The sequence below is a fragment of the Dama dama genome, chromosome X (assembly GCF_033118175.1).
Source record: "Dama dama isolate Ldn47 chromosome X, ASM3311817v1, whole genome shotgun sequence".
NCBI classification, from domain to species: Eukaryota; Metazoa; Chordata; class Mammalia; order Artiodactyla; family Cervidae; genus Dama; species Dama dama.
In genome coordinates, this window is record NC_083714.1 from 8,341,349 (window position 1) to 8,357,334 (window position 15,986).

At 61.1% G+C, this 15,986-nt stretch overlaps 1 protein-coding gene and 1 non-coding gene across 3 annotated transcripts; both read right to left on the reverse strand.

Annotated features, from left to right (window-relative positions):
- Positions 1-3,101: 3,101 nt before the first annotated feature.
- Positions 3,102-11,021, reverse strand: SLC6A8 (solute carrier family 6 member 8). Of its 2 annotated transcripts, none has more exons than XM_061138012.1 (13): positions 10,745-11,021; positions 9,094-9,225; positions 7,986-8,235; positions 7,449-7,581; positions 6,573-6,707; positions 6,359-6,462; positions 6,145-6,269; positions 5,472-5,584; positions 5,208-5,345; positions 5,016-5,097; positions 4,815-4,915; positions 4,553-4,723; positions 3,102-3,943 (listed from the first exon to the last, which is right to left on the reverse strand). In XM_061138012.1, the coding sequence occupies exons 1-13, from the start codon at positions 11,004-11,006 to the stop codon at positions 3,803-3,805; spliced, it is 1,887 nt and encodes a 628-aa protein (XP_060993995.1). In that variant the 5' UTR covers positions 11,007-11,021; the 3' UTR covers positions 3,102-3,802. The 2 variants fall into 2 exon arrangements, with proteins under 2 accessions (XP_060993995.1, XP_060993994.1); XM_061138011.1 differs by having other exon boundaries at positions 5,016-5,118.
- A 4,837-nt stretch (positions 11,022-15,858) lies between these two features.
- Positions 15,859-15,986, reverse strand: LOC133053319 (small nucleolar RNA SNORA57). Its single transcript, XR_009692236.1, has one exon. It is a non-coding gene; the product is annotated as a small nucleolar RNA SNORA57 (small nucleolar RNA).

Here is a 15,986-nt window from a genome sequence, read left to right on the forward strand (position 1 = left end):
CACGGGGCTGGGCTGATCCATCTTCTGGTCTGTCTTTCCCACTGCTGGTCCGCATGTCCTCCATCTACCACAGGGACGGGTTCCCGAGTTAACGGGACCTGGCCAAGCAGCATGACCTCTGTCAAGTGCCCCATACTGCGCTGTTGATGTTTTCTGAGTCTTTGGTGGCCTGGTGGCAGGTGGCCTGCAGGCCATTTGGCAAGAGGTGACAAGGATGTGAGCCAAGGCACGGCCACAGCTAGAAGAATGGAGATGTGAAGGAGCTGGTGTGACTCACGGTCGGAAGATCCCTTGGAGGAGGAAACAGCAACCCACTCCAGTATTCTGGCCTGGGAACTCCCCCGGACAGAGGAGCCTGGCGGCTGCAGTCCATGGAGTCATAAAGAGGCAGACACAACTGAGCACATGCAGGGTGGGGAGTGGCGAGGGCCTAGGGCAGCAGGGACTGTTGACGGAGGAGGTGGGGGGTGCAGGGGCCTTCTTGGGAAAGCCACACTGGTGGTTTGGGAAGCTGCCAGCACACAGGCTTCTTGGGACTGTGGGTGCGGCGAGAGCAGAAGCTTGTAGGATGAGGAGCCTTTCAGAGAAGGGTGAGACAAGGGTTGGGTTGGCAGGCCAGGCATTGGCACTGCAGGGGCTGGGCCACCACCTCACCAGGGAGGCGACTCCGCCAGCCAAGGCTCCAGAGGCCCAGGTTGACTTGGGGTGGGGCCTACTCAGCTGATATTTCTCCGCAGGCTCTGGTGACCCGCACCCCGTCCAGGTTCTTGGTGACCACCGGAACGTTTGCTTATGATTCGCACAAGTTAGAGCCCACCCCTGGCTGTTCAGTTCAGAACTCAGGCCCTCCCCTCACTAAGGGGTCGCCTGGCTAAACGGGGACTGGTGTGTGAGGGACTGAAGAGGAGCTAGTTGTCTACTTTCTCTGAAGGGCCACCCCCTCCCTCCTACCCAGGCTGGCATTCAGAGCAGGCAGCTGGTGCCCTACTTTGATGCCCACCCCAGAAAGACCCGCCTCAGCTGATGAGCAGACTGGCCCTGTCCACCCCTGTATCTGTGTCCCACCCTGCCCTCCTGTTACTCTGGATGGAGCCTGAATGGGTTTCCCTGGTCCACTTCTTCCCTGCCCCTCTGAAACCTCATGCCAAAACTTCCCCTGGAACCATTTTCAGGATGGCAGTTGAATGGCAGTAAGTGCATTTCCGTCATGTGCAGCCATCCCCATTGTGTGTCTCCTGAACTGTTCCCTCTCTCCAAACGGACACTGTCCCTGTTGAACACTAACGGAATTCCCCCCTCCCCTTGCTCTCTGTCTTGGAATTGGACTCCTCAGAGAAGTCGAGTCACACAGGATGTGTCTTTGGCTGCTTTCCGCTGCGTGTCATGTCCCAGAGGTTCATCCATCTTGTCGCAGGTGTCAGAATTTCCCTCATTTTTCAGGATGGAACTCTTTTTCTTTGTTCCTGTCTGTGGAGACTTGGGTTGCTTCCACCCTGTTCTTAATACCATCAAGTTTTTGCCTTTCCCCTCGCCCCAGATTTCTCTTGTCCTGTGTGATCTTATCACCAAAGCTCCGACAGAGCCCATCACCCCCTCCTCCCTGACACCTGGAGGGGGTGATGGCAGGCCCTCGTTTGTGTTCCAGGTGGTGGAGGGTGTCCCTCCCAACCTTCCTGACTCTGCAGCCAGCTCCCCCTCTGCTCTGCCGCGTCTGGGAGTATCTCGGGGCTCAGTGCCTGGGCCATGGCTCTCTCTCCAGCTGCCCAGGGACTCATCCAGGCTCGGGGCTGTCTTTATGTAATGAGAACTCCCAAAGTTCTGTGTGCAGTGCAGACTTTCCAGAACTTCAAACTCCTTGTCTATCTGCTGACTAGACATTTCTACTTGGTAGATAACACTGTCCCCTCTGAACCTCCTTGTCTTTCTGGTGCAGTGCCTGGCAACACCACCCTTCTTGGGATCCCGGCCATTCACAAACCTGTTGGTTGTTCAGTTGCCAAGTCATGCCCAACTCTTTGCAACCCTATGGACTGCAGCATGTCCACAGGGTCAGTGATGCCATCCATCTCATCATCCACCGCCCCCTTCTGCCCTCCACCTTTCCCAGCATCAGGGCCTTTTCCAGTGAGTTAGCTCTTTGCATCAGGTGCAGGCAGGTCACTTACCTGGAGACTTTGCACCTGCTAGTACCTTGGTCCTGCTCAGTGACCGACCTTCCCCTGGGCCCTACCTGCTCTCAGAGGAGCATCCTTGAGAAGTTACAGAGCCTGGACTTGACACCCACTTTCCCTGCTTTCAGTGCGTTCCTCTTTAGTTGTCCTTGGTCCCCAAGTATGTCAGCTCCCTGCACTGTTTCTGGAACTGTGCCGGGTGTAGAGACCTCAGAACCAACACTTGCCCAGGGAAGCCGCTCAAGGTGGGGAGGACCCCGCCCCCATCCCCTGACCGCCCCCCAACACCTGACAAGCAGGAGCCAGCTTTGGAAAATGACGTCTTTATTGCTATGTTTGCAGTGGCTTTTAGCACAGTAAGGGCGTCCCCACTGGACCCTGGCCCTCCCCCAGCCCCACCCATCCAGCCCTTGTCAGGGTGTGAAGGAAGCCCCTCAAGGGCCCCCGCGGGACTGGACATGACAGACACACGGGGTTCAGTGAACCTGCCACATGGAGGATTTGAGACGTAGACGGCATCAGCCTGAAGCTCTCAGGTGGGAGCCATACCTAGGCAGGTGCCCACCTCGGGTCCCTGCAGTAGTGGTGCCCATCCCAGAGGGCAGGGTGCGGGCCAGCCTGAGCAGGCCAGGTGGGCAGTCCTAGGCCCCCATGATGATGCATCAGCCAACCCCACTGACGTGGGGACACCCAGTGAGGCTTCCCCCAACCTTGCACTTTTCCACTGGTCTGGGGCTGGGGACTGCACATGCATACCCACGCGACGGACCTGCACACTTGATAGCTTGAAGCTTCTGTTTTGCCTATGAAAATTAGATCTAGAAACTCACACTCCTTGGCTGGGGGCAGAGGTATAAGAGGGGCTGAAAGGGATGGGGCGTGGCAAGGAGAGGGACATCGGGGTGTTTCTCTTAGAAATATACAAGCAGAAATCTCTCAAGTTTTTATAAAATGTGCAAAATACAAGCCTCATTTGCCCACAGGCACAACTTACACCTGGTATTCACCGTTGCTAAGAGAGAAGAGATCTATACCCTACGTACTCACGCACACGTGCACTCGTACACAAGCTCACACAATTGATATTGGTGGCAATTGGCGCAGGAACCGAAGGTCCCGTTGCTGGCTGGCTCTCTAAGCATCTAGATTTGGGATGGGGAGAGAGGGGTCTAGCCCAGCTGAAGTATCTGCCTTGGTTCTGCAGCTGTGCCCACCTTCCCCCTCTGCTCTCCAATCCTGGGCCCCACACTGCCACCTCTGGGGTGGGGGCCACCCAAGGGTGTGTCAGGCAGAACCTGGAGGCAGGCAGGGAGCAGTGGGCTCAGGTGAAACGTGACTGCAGCGGGTACTAGCGGGGGGCTGGGGAGCAGCGTGTGCACCAGCTTGGTTATGGGGGTGGGGGAGGCATCTATTTTTGGTGGGTTGTGGTATTTTTTTTGGTGTTTTATTAAAAATGGAAAAAAAAAGTGAGTTATAAGCACTCTGGTGCTTCCTCCCCTCCCCCAACCCCAGGCAGGCAGGACCCCCCCCCTGTTGAATGGCAGGGAAAGGCAAGCCCCCTGGGAGGGGTGGGGGGGGGCTAAAGCAGGGGTGCTATGGCTACAAGAGAGGGAGCTGGTGCTGGGGGCCCATCACATGACACTCTCCACCACCACCACCTTGCTGCTCTCAGACACTGGGGTCAGGGTGGTCAGGCCCCTGACATCCGAGTCTTGAGCTCTGTATTCCAGGTGGTGGAGGCCCCAGATGGGCTGCGTCAGGTGCTGCCAGCGCTGTGGGAGAGAGGGGGGTGCGCCTTGAGTGCCTGGGGAGGGGACCCTGCTCACCCTGGGCCTCTGGCCACTTCCCGCCACCTGCCACCAACATGGAGCCCCAGGCCAGCCCTCCTGGGGTCGCTGGCCAGGCTGGATACCTGCACTAGGGAAACTGGGTTCAGGGGAGGGTTGAGTGAGTGAGTGAAGTCGCTGAGTCGACTGCAACCCCATGGACTGTCACCCACCAGGCTCCTCTATCCATGGGATTTTTCCAGGCAAGGGTACTGGAGTGGGTTGCCATTTCCTTCTCCAGGGGGATCTTCCCAACCCAGGGATCCAACCCGGGTCTCCCATATGGCAGGCAAATGCTTTACCGTCTGAGCCACCAGGGAAGCCAGTGGAGGGTTGAGGGGCTGTAAAAACAGAGGCTGGGGACAGGTCTCTTGTCTACATGACCTGAGGCCCTGGAGGGCCCACTTCTCTTCCACCTATACCCCATCGAGGGTGCCCTGATCACCTCTCCTGGCAGCTGGTGGGACAGGCACCCTGGAGGTCCTGTCTGCACCCAAGAAGGGGGGGGGCATGGACGGAGGGGGGCACAGACGGAGGGGGGCACGGAGCACTGACCTCAGCCACGGTCCCCTTGGCCCTGAGGAGGCAGCCCAGGAGGTGGAGGGGCACACACAGCATGGAGGAAAGCGCAAAGGCCCAGCCCACGGCCTCGCCCCACCATGGGTACACGTAGGTGTTGTTGTAGACCAGCGGCTCGTGGTAGACCATGTTGAAGATGAAGATGCCCTGCGAGTGAGAGAAGCTTGGCACTCGCCCCCAGCAAATGCAGCCAGCCGGCCCCTGGGTGCCCTGCACCCTGCCCAGCCTTCTCCCTTACCATGCACACAAGTGGGGTGAAGAAAGACCAGCACCATTTCATCCAGGGGCAAGGTCGGTACCCGATCATGCAGGCCACGTCGTCCATGAAGCGATCAGCTCCTGGGGAGACAGGAGGCAGGGAGGGCCAGAGCTCAAGACACCCCTCACCACTGCCCCCAACTGTGCCCCAGCCCCGGCTCGCCTGTTGACCCCGACCTACCGTACACCCAGGCGACCACCACACACTCCCAGAAGGCCTGCCAGAGCAGCGTGGTGCCACTGGCCGAGTAGTAGTCAAATAGCTGGAAGACATACATCCCGCCCTGCAGAGGGGGCCAGGTCAGGGGGGCCAGCAGCTGGCCACCTGCAAGGCGGGGTGGGGGTGGGCAGCTCATGTCCCACTCGCACTCACATCGGTCACCATGGAGAGGTCGATGACAAAGCAGAGGGTGCAGCAGAGGGCCACAGAGATCTCCCTTTGGAACCGGAAGTAGTAGGAGGCCGGGAGGAGGTCCAACAGGCCGGTGATGAAGCCTTCGACACCTACAAACTATGGCGGGGCAACTCAGGCCAGGCCCCCTCCCATGCCTACCCACTGTCTCCTGGCGCCCAGGGTGCCCTAGGCCCATGACCACCCCCCACCACACACCTCGTAGGCCTATAACCCCTTGCAAACCTGGCTGTCGAGACCAAGCAGCAACAGCATAAAGAAAAACAGGGCTGCCCAGAGCGGGGCCACGGGCATCAGCGTGACGGCCCGTGGATAGGCGATGAAAGCCAGGCCAGGCCCTGAGGGGGAAGATGCGGGGTGTGGACATCCAGAGCTCCCCACCCACATCTTGTCTCCCACCCCACCCTGCCCTCCAGCACCAGGGTAATGAACTATGGCAGGGTAGCCTGTGGACAGAGGCCTTCCCACTTGTGGTAAAGCATCACTGGGCCACTCCCACCCTGGTGTGCGCGCCATGCCAGGGACCACGATGGTAGGTTCCCACAGGCCCTTGGTAGACCAACACCCATAACAGGGATGTCTGGCTCAGTCTTTGGGGTCTGGATTCCAGCAGCCATTGTGGTTACAGGTCCCCACAGACCCAGAAAAGGCCACCCTTGCCCTGGGCAACACTGGCATGGAGGCAAGGACATGCCCCAAGGCCCCTACAGAGAGACACATGGGGGCTTGGGGCTCCGGCCCTGAGCTGGAGGCACAGTTGTGCCTCCCAGCTGCTCAGCCAGGCCTCCTCCTGGCCCATGCTGATGGGACAAAGCGAGTTGGCTATTTGTGTGTTCATATCCGTGGTCCAGCTGCAGTTCCAGAAGCCTGGCTGGGGCTTGGGGGGGGGTGTCTTTACCTGACTCTGCTACCTTGGAGATGTGCACACCCTGTTCTGTGGCCATGAAACCCAGGATGGAGAACACCACGAAGCCTGCAAAGAAGCTGGTCCCGCTGTTGATGAGGGCGAGTATGATGGCGTCCCTGTAGACGGGGAACACGGAGGCTCTTGAGACTGCCTGCCGCCCACAGGTGGGTAGGGTAGGGCAGGGGCGGCCGGCTGTGGTGCCTACTTGTAGCAGTTGTTGTTGAAGCGATTGTAGCTGCCCAGGGCGGTGAGGGCCCCCAAGCCGATGGCGTAAGAGAAGAAGATCTGTGTCCCTGCGTCGATCCATACCTGGAGGTGAGCCAGGGAAGAGGTGTGGGGAGCCCTGCTGGAGTACCTGCCCCCCACCCCGCACCATGTCACCCGCCACCACCGTGTCCCCTCCCTCCACTCTCCCTCACCTGAGGGGATGCCAGCTTTGACCAGTCAGGCTTGAGATAGTAGATGATGCCATCCAAAGCGCCAGGTAGCAGCACTCCACGCACCAGCAGCACAACAAGGACCACATAGGGGAATGTAGCGGTGAAATACACGATCTGGGTGGAAGGGGTTGGGCTGCTCAGAGAGGGATCCTGCTGGGAAGGCCATGGTCCCCCCCACACACTGGCCACTCAAACCACCCCCCCACCCTGCCTTCTAGTCAGAGCCATGGCTCTCAAAGGAGGCTGTGCTCAGCTGAGGTACTGGCAGCCCCAAAGCAAGCAAGGTTAGCTGCAGGGAGGGGAGACAGGGTCAGGTCCCATGCTCCCTGGGCCCAAGTCTAGGTCATGTGCTGGCAAGGTCCTTGGGATTAGAACTCAGCCCACCAGAGACAGGTAAGAGCGAGATAACAGCAAAGGCATCTGCCTCCTGTCTGAGCAGGGCCGCCTGTTCAGCATGCTATCTTATTTTGTGTATGTTCAGTGGTCCCCCAGCTGGACAGTGGACCCCCGAGGGAGCTATGTGTCCAGGCTCCCTGCTGGGGTCCCTTAGGCCACACAGCAGGGGACAGACACAGGCAGTAGACTGGGTCTACCTGCACCCTAAAACTTACCAGAACCCTAAACCGGAGCTAGAAGCAGAAACGGGAAGGATGGGAAGGTGGGACAGGGATGCCCCACCCCCAGAGAAGGGGCAGCCACTGCGGGGGCCTCTCCCCCTCCACTGGGTGGGGCTCAGGGGCCAGAATGAAGTACAACCCCTGATGCAGTCACCTCCCATGGCAACAGTGGTCCCTGGCAGCTGCACCCCACGCCCAGGCAGTGGTGCCCCAACCCCGTGGTCTCCCCCAGCTGTACCTTGCCTGTTGACTTGACCCCCTTCCAGACACAGAAGTAGACCAGCACCCAGCAGGTCAGCAGACACAGGGTCACCTCCCAGTTGAGGGCCCCTGGCACCTCCAGCCCTCCGGAGAGCCGCAAGACTTTGTTCCTGGAGAGGGAAAGCCCGTGAGAGTTGTGCCAGAGGCCAAGAGACTGGGGGTGTCCTGCGTGGCATTGCTCTTCTGGAAGCTCTTGAGTCTAGCTGGTCCCACTGGTGCTTCTGGGGGGCCTGGTGTAAGTCCCCAGCCTGGGGTCCCTGCAGTCTATGTGCCTGGACCCCCAGGCGGCCCAGCGTCATGCCATCCCCAGTGGGCCCAACAGCAGTTCCCACTTCCCTCCCCAGACACAGACACAGCCTGCTCTGCATCCCTGGTCAAATGCCTCCAGGGCGGGGCCTGGGACACACCCATGTGCATGTACCTGTGCTGGCATGCACGTACACACATGCACGCACACAAGCTACATGCAGGAGGCAAGACAGACTAGGCCTGGCTCCGAGGCACTTTGACTCACTCCCAGAACTCGATGACTGGGGACCGGCGGTCGGCAAGCTGGTCACATGTGAGGTTGGCCATGGTGGCATTGGCACAGTCTTCGTGGCGGAAGATCTCCACGCAATCAGGAGTGTTCCACGTGTGGCCACATGTGGCCCAGGGCAGCGTGGTAGTAAAGGACTTCACCAGATAATAGAAGCCCCAGGCCAGCACCATGATGTAATAGGTGTTGCAGTAGAAGACGATCACCATGGAGGCGTAGCCCAGGCCTGGGGAGCAGGGGACAGTCTCTGTCCAGGCTCATCTTGGCCAGCCCCTCATTGCTCTCCTGACCAGGCACTGCCGGTGGTCCCTGCTGGGCTCCTAACATCCTGCTCCCTGCATCTGCTGACCTTGATCCCCCTCAGTGCAACCAGACCCTTCTGTTGATGTCTACCTAGACCCCTCTGAGCCCCCAACTCTCCTTGTATAAGTGCCCCATGCCAGACAGACCTCTCAATCTGTGGCCAAAAATCAGGCCCTCTTCCTCCCCCAGCCCCCTGCTTCCTCCCCAGTCTTCGGACAAGCACACATCCCAGCATCAGAGAGGCAAGTCCTGTTTCCCTAGTCTCACACCTGTCATCCCCTGAGTCCCACTGCCAGCATGATGGGTGGAGGAAGGGCAAGCCTTCACCTGTTTCCCGCCCCCCCCCCCCCAACAGCAACCTCCCATACTCAGCAGCTGGGGGGTTTTCTGGGGACCTGGGGCAGGGTGGGAGACAGTCACCCTCTCAGGGGCAACCTCAGCCAATCACTTCATGAGTCTGTGCCACAGCCTAGGGTCAGCTCCTTTCGGCTTCTCCTGCCATCGCGTCTCACACACAGCCACCCTCCTTCCAGCCCTAAGGGTGCTGGGCAGGGCTTTTCTCGCCCAGGGTGTGGGCAGAGGTCCATCCCCCAATCAAGTCTCTGCCCCCGCCAAGGTCACCCAGGTAGGTGGTCTTCAAGTCCTTGCAGCTTGGGGGCCACATGCCAAGCCTGGTGCTCAGACAGGATGAGGCTTTCTGTAGTGGGTACCAGCTTTGTCCCAGGGGTGGAGAAAGGCAGAGGTCCGCGAGGGTCACACAGGGGCTGCCAGGGCTGCTCACCTTTGAACAGGGGGCAGATATTCCAGACGTTGATGCTGCCGGCCTTCATGAACTGGCCCAGCGAGATCTCCAAGAAGAAGATAGGGATTCCTCCGATCAGGGCGATCAGAACGTAGGGAATAAGGAACACACCTGGGGGACAAAGCTGGAGGTGGGCACTTGCACAGGGTTGCCCCTTGGCCAGGCAGGGGACTTGACCAGAACTGCACAGGCAGGGAAAGACAGCCCTCGGCCTCCCCAAGCCCTGGGGGGTGGGTGGAGCCCCACCTCCAGGCTCCACCCATGCCATGATAACTTCCCACTGAGTGAATCAGTATAAGGGGTGGCCGCTGACTCAGGGGCCCAAGGTGAACAGTCTTGGAGGTGGGGGGTGGGCATTGAGCAGAGCCCCACTTCCTTCTCATTTCCTGAGAGCCCCTTTCCCCTGTACGGCTTCGGCCCCTACTCACTGAGGGTGAGCTAACTAACGGGCACATCAGACACGCACTTGTGGATACAAGCCATCCCTTGAGCCGCAGTTTGCTGGGCGGCAGAGGAAGGAACTGTGAGGGCATGAATGAGTGTGCATGCTCACGCCTGTTGGCTGTGGTTGGCACTCGGGCCCGGGGGCCTGCTGGGCTTGGGTAAGGGAAGGGAGCCTCTTGCCCGCACATCTGAAGGCCCAGGAAGAAGAGGGTGGGTGGGTGGAGCTGTCCACCAGTGAGCAGAGTGCAGGGTATCTGAAAGGGTTGCTAAGCAAGGACACGAAGTGACCAAGTTAGGGGAGCCTGGCAGGTACAACAAGACAGGAGCACCCAGGATGGGGGACCCCTCCCCTCCAGGTCCCCAATCCTTGCCCCAGCTCACCAGGCAGACTACTCAAAAGCCTAAGCTTTGACTGCCACTTGGCTGGGCCTGCGGTCTCCGCATCCTCCTGCTGTGACCTTGGGCCAAGGCCTTTGCTCTGGGCCTCAGTTTCCCACCCACTGCCTTGTCTCTGCAGCTTTTCCCACCACCCCCCTGGGGCTGCTTTGCAGTCACAGGACACACGCGTGCCCATCGCTGTTGCTAAGCTGGGCTGGGGCGGGCGGGCATGGGGTGTGCATGCAGTGTGTCCAGCGATGGCGCCAGGCGGCCCGGGCTGCCGGCTTCCCAAGCCTGGCTCCGGCACCCAGTGTTCCAGGCCCAGGCTCGAGGGGAGGGGAGGGGAGGGGAGGCAAGAGGAAGAGAGAGAAGAGAAGGGAGGGGAAGGCAGGGGGAGGGACAGAGTGGCCCATTGTGTGTGTGTTCGTGTGTGCACACGTGGGGGGCCGCACAATGTGCCACTTGTGTGCCTGATCGGCGGGGGCAGCCAGGGCTCCTCACCTCTGGAGGCCTCCCCCCAGGCGGGAGGCCTCGCCCGGCCACCTCGGTGGCCAACCACTTGCGGGTGGTGGTGCTGGGGGGTCGGCGGACACAGCTGGAGGCTTCCTTCGCAGGCCCCCTCCCCCCCCACGTTGCCAGGCACATGACCGGCCGGGGAGGGGGTGGCCGCCCGGCTGGGCCACCGAGCGGCGACGGCGGGCGAGGGGCGGCCCCCTGACCTCCCCTCCCTCGCCGCCCCGGGGGCCTCCCCACCCCCTGGACTTCGCCCGGCCGCCCCGGTGGGGCCAGGGAGGGGCCCGGCGCTCACCTCCGCCGTTCTTGTAGCACAGGTAGGGGAAGCGCCACACGTTGCCCAGGCCCACAGCGAAGCCCACGCACGACATGATGAAGTCCATCTGGCGCGTCCAGGTCTCGCGCGGCGGAACGGCCAGGAGGCTGCCGGGCGCCCCCAGGGCCGCGGGGCCGTCGCCCTTGGCCGGGGCTCCGTCGGGCCCGGGCGCGATCAGGGGGCCCTTCTTCTCCTCGCCGGACACGCTGTAGATGCCGTTCTCTGTGCTCTTGTTGGCCATGGCCGGGGGCACGGTGGCCCGCGGGGGCGGGCGGGCGGACAGGCGCGGGGTCGCCAGCGGCGCAGGGGGGGATAAAGGCCTCGAAGGCGCGGGCCCACCGGGGGCCGAGGACGGCCGGACCGAGGGGTCGGGGCGGCGGGCGGGAGGCGGGCGGGGTGCGGGACGGCGGGGGCGGCGCGGTCAGAAGCAGTCCACGAAGCACTTGAAAGTGAGCCTAAAGAATCTCATGTGTGTCGGGGGCCCGGGGGCTCGCGGGCGGCGGCGGGGCCCGATCGGGCGGCGGCGGCGGCTCCTGAAGCTCCTGCCCGCAGCTCCCGCGGCGGCGGCGGCGGCGGCGGCGGCTCGCCCGGCCCGAGGCTCAGCCTAGCGGGGGCGCGGGCGGCATCCGCAGCCCCCTGCCTGCAAGCGGCGGCCGGAGCAGGAGCCTGCGGCCCGCACCTCCCGCGCGCCCCCCCCCCCTGCTCCGGCCCGGCCCGGCGCGGCGCGGCTGCCGGACTAGCCTGCGGCTCCCGCGGCGGCGGCGGCCTAGGCGCTCGCCCCTCCTTCCCGGCGGCGGCGGCGGCGGCGGCGGCGGCTTCAGCCGCTCTCCGGGCCGCAGCGGGCTCAGCGACTCACCACCGCGCTCTGATCTCGCCTCTCCTCCTTGGCCGGACTGCTGGCTGCTTATGAACCGTCTCCAGGGTGACGTCACTCTCGCCCCGCCCCCCGCGGACGGGCCGCGCCCCTCCCCCTCCGCGCGCCCGCCCCCCCCGCCCCGTCACCCCGCCCACCTCCTCCCTCCCTTCTCCAGAACCAGAGACGCCGCTCCCGCGGGAGGCCGCCCGCTACCTGGGGCGCCCTCCAGCGCCTCCTTCCCGGGGCCCAGCCGCCCCTGATCCCGGGTTCCTGCGGCCCCGGCGCACCGTCCACCCACCTCACTTGCCCTTCCCGCTTCGAGGCCAGCCGCTGGCCCGGCTACCTTCTCGGACATCCTGGGGCGGCCCCCGCCCCAACCTCCTTCTTGCAGCCTAGCCCATCTCTGAGTCCCAGCCGAGGTTGGGTACCAAGGCCTCCAGCTTCCGGGTCCCGCGACACCACCTCAGGGGTGCAGGCTGCTTCCACCTGCTGAGGCGCTGGGCCCAACGAGCCCCCTCAGAAAGGCTGTGGTGGCGGTGCGGGTGTCTGTCTCCAGGGGTGCTGAGGGGCTTTGCCGAGACCCTGTCTCCTGCTCTTAGGCCCCCCACACGCCCCAGGGAGACAGCCTTGATCAGTCAGTGTCCCGGCTGTCGGAGTGACAGCGCTTCTTGACTTTCCTCAACAGGCCGAGGGAAGCCTGACTGGCCGACGGACAAGGCCGCACTTTTTTACCCAAGTGGACGGTGGGAGGGACTCCTGCGGCCCCTCTGCGTGCCCGACCTGCAGGAGACTGTGGCACTATAGGGTAAGGGTGCCCTCTGGCGCTTGGCAGGTGTACGGACCCTCCCCCAAAGGCCTCCGCTCCTCGCTTTTCTCTCTCCAGGGATCGGCAGGACCCAGGTTGTTCAGCTGCTTCCCCAGCAGCCCTCGAGCCGCCTGTTTGGAATTTTCCAGGACTGAGAGCAGCCCCAGGATGGGGTAGGGAGGGGTCACCATCATGGCTGCAGATGTGCACTGTGCCCACCCCCAACCCCCTGCCCCCAGTCCCAGGCTCCCCCGAGCGCGCCACCCTGCAGTCCCCAGATGGCTCATCCCGTTAAGCTAAACCCTCGGCCTTCCGGGCGGCTTTAGGAAGAAAAGCAGTTCCGGTCCGAGCCAGCTTGAGCCTGTTAGGTGAAGGAGGGGCAGCATCTCCACCCGGGCTCGCTGGGGGAGACTTGACTGGCCGCTGGGGGAGACGGGCAGGGTCTCAGGGCTCAGGCTAGGGGCGGGGCCTGGAGCTCAGGGAACCCCCCTCTTCCCGAGGTGACGGGGGTCCACTGACTCCTCAGAAGCCCCGATCTGGAGCTCTGGCCCAGCCTCAGAGCGAAGCTGCTCGGGAGACAGGCAAATGAGGAGTACTGGACCCAAAGATGTCCTGAGGAAGCCAGGGGCCACCCTGCCTGCCAAGTGAGGACCGAGGGGGGAAAGGACCAGGCCAATCAAGCGCAGGCACCCCCAGACACGTTGGAGAGAGCAAAAGAGGATCTAAGTGGAGCGGGCAGAGGGGAAGGGGCAGGGCACCACTTGCAGGCCGGGTGGGGTGACGCCTCTGAGGGGAGGCGTCAGCTGTGGCGGGGACCTGGGTGACGTGATTACTGGGACAAGTTCGGGGATGGTGAGGTCCTGGCTGGGGCAAGGAGCCTCCAGAATGTAACAACTTGCTTGTTCTGAGGAGGTTGGCAGGGAGAGGGATCATAGGGCCGGAGGAGGATGTGGTGAACTGCTGGCACTTTCTGAGGAGGACACAGGGTGAACCCAGCAAGGCCAAGAGTGGGGACTCCCTGTGACCTTGCTGGAAGGGCAGGGGACATATGTCAAGGCCAGTGGCAGGACGGGAGGGAGCTGTCATCTGTCGCGATCATGGTGGGGTCAGAGGCTTCTCAGGGGGAGGTGACTGGGTCCCAGAGAAGACTCTCAAGGGTGAGCTGACTGTGGAAAATGGCTCCAGCTCCTTCAGAGACTACCTCCAGCCACTCGGAGCCAGGGTGTCCACATTTAGGGGCTGCAACAGGCTGGTTCCAGTGGTTCCTGACACCACCTCCCACCTCCTGGGACTCCATGTGGCCCCCTCCTGTGGCCCATGCTTCTCTCGGTGGCACAAATCTGACCAGGCCCTCCCCACGTGTCCTCTCCTGTGGTTTCCTCTGCACCAAAGATCCACCTAACATTCGTGGAGCTGGCCCACGGGCCATGACCCAGGGTGCCTCTTCCTTGCCTACCACCTTCCAGTCCTGCAGGGTTCAGCTCAGCTGCCACCTGGCCCAGGAAGCTGGAGAGGAGGCTGGGGGTCCACATGCACGCCCACGTGGCCTCCTGCGTCCAACTGAGGTGAGCTGGCCTTCGGAGACACATGGAGTTCATGGACCGGTCCTCTGGTGCGTGTTAGGCGAGCGTGATGACCACTACACTACAGAAACTTACTCTCTGGTGTGTGGACCCAAGCAGCCTGTGGGAGTGTCCCAGTGGACAGGGAGGTCTCCAGTGTTCAAACACAGGCAGAGAGGTTTCCAACCCTCGGTGGGGTCTCAGGGCTTTGCCAGCACATCCCTCTGCTGCAGCAGAACCTCAGCTGAAAGCCAGGAGGCTGTCCTCCACTGGGCCCAGGTACTGATGGCCCTTCCAGTCAGTTCAGTCGCTCAGTCGTATCCGACTTTTTGCGACCCCATGGACTGCAGCATGCCAGGCCTCCCTGTCCATCACCAATTCCCAGAGCCTGCTCAAACTCATGCCCATTGAGTCGGTGATGCCATCCAACCATCTCATCCTCTGTTGTCCCCTTCTCCTGCCTTCAATCTTTCCCAGCATCAGGGTCTTTCCCAGTGAGTCAGTTCTTTGCATCAGGTGGCCAAAGTATTGGAGCTTCAGCTTCAGCATCAGTCCTTCCAATGAATATTCAGGACTGCTTTCCTTTAAGATTGACTGATTGGACCTCCTTGCTGTCCAAGGGACTCTCAAGGGTCTTCTCCAACACCACGGTTCAAAAGCATCAATTCTTTGGCTCTCAGCTTTCTTTATGGTCCAACTTTCACATCCATACATGACTACTGGAAAAACCATAGCTTTGACTAGATGGACCTTTGTCGGCAAAGTAATGTCTCTGCTTTTTAATATGCTGTCTAGGTTGGTCATAGCTTTTCTTCCAAGGAGCAAGCGTCTTTTAATTTCACGGCTGCAGTCACCATCTGCAGATGCACCATCTGCATCTTTATTTTGGAGCTCCCCAAAATAAAGTCTGTCACTGTTTTCATTGTTTCCCCATCTATTTCCCATGAAGTGATGGGACTGGATGCCATTGTCTTTGTTTTTTGAATGTTGAGTTTTAAGCCAGCTTTTTCACTCTCCTCTTTCACCTTCATCAAGAGGCTCTTTAGTTCTTCATTGCTTTCTGCCATAAGGTTGGCCCTTCCAGGTGGGTTCCCAATCACTCCTCCCCGGTGAGACAGTGAGACGCAAAGCATTCCCCAGGCAGAAGCCACAATTAGACTGTGGGTGAGAGGTAGGAGGTGAAGAGGAAGGGGAGGGGAGGCCAACCCGGAGGGCTCCCATTGTCCAGGGAGGCCTGGGAATTTGGGCTGGGGATTGGACCCAGTGCTGGTCACAACTGGGGTCCCCAGAGTAGTGGGTTGAATGGGAGGGCACCCTGCCCTGGGGTGACTGGTTATGCCAAGAGGGTCTCGCAGCTGGAGACAGGGTGGGGGCAGATTGGGGGCTCCCCCTCTTTGGAGGCTGCCAGGCACAGGAAGCTTTGGAGTTAGAATTAGCTGGGAATAAAGGAAAAACTGGAGTCTACCTTAAAGGGCTTTGTGCTTCCAACCACTGGGAAGGGGAAGAGAGGTGCAGGCTGCCCGGTGGGCTGCGGGGAGGGCCACCCGAGAGGCTGGAAGCCTGCAGAGGCAGATGGTGGGCAACCCACCTCTCCCCAGCCCACACAGCACGCTGGTCCACCAGCTGTGCTCATCCACACAGATCTCCCCCAACAGGATTTTAAAAATTGGTTTCTGTGTTGTAAATGAACTCTCTTTATATCAGAAGAGCTTTAGAGGCATAGACCAACAGCGGAGCTAGTAGTGAGAATTCCCACCCCCACCCCCACCCCCGGCTTCCCCTGTTACTAACACTCTCCGTTGTGTGCTCCTGTTGTTACAGTAATCAACCAATGTTCTACATTGTCACCCACTGAGGTCCAGTTTTCCCCCTTTGTCCTGGTGCCTGAAACTGCCAGTACCAAAGACATGATTCCAAGGGACCCAGGGCCCTTTCCCTCTGCCTCTGTACGTTATGCAACTCGGGACCACACGCCTGATCCCTGCCAAGAAAGGGAGG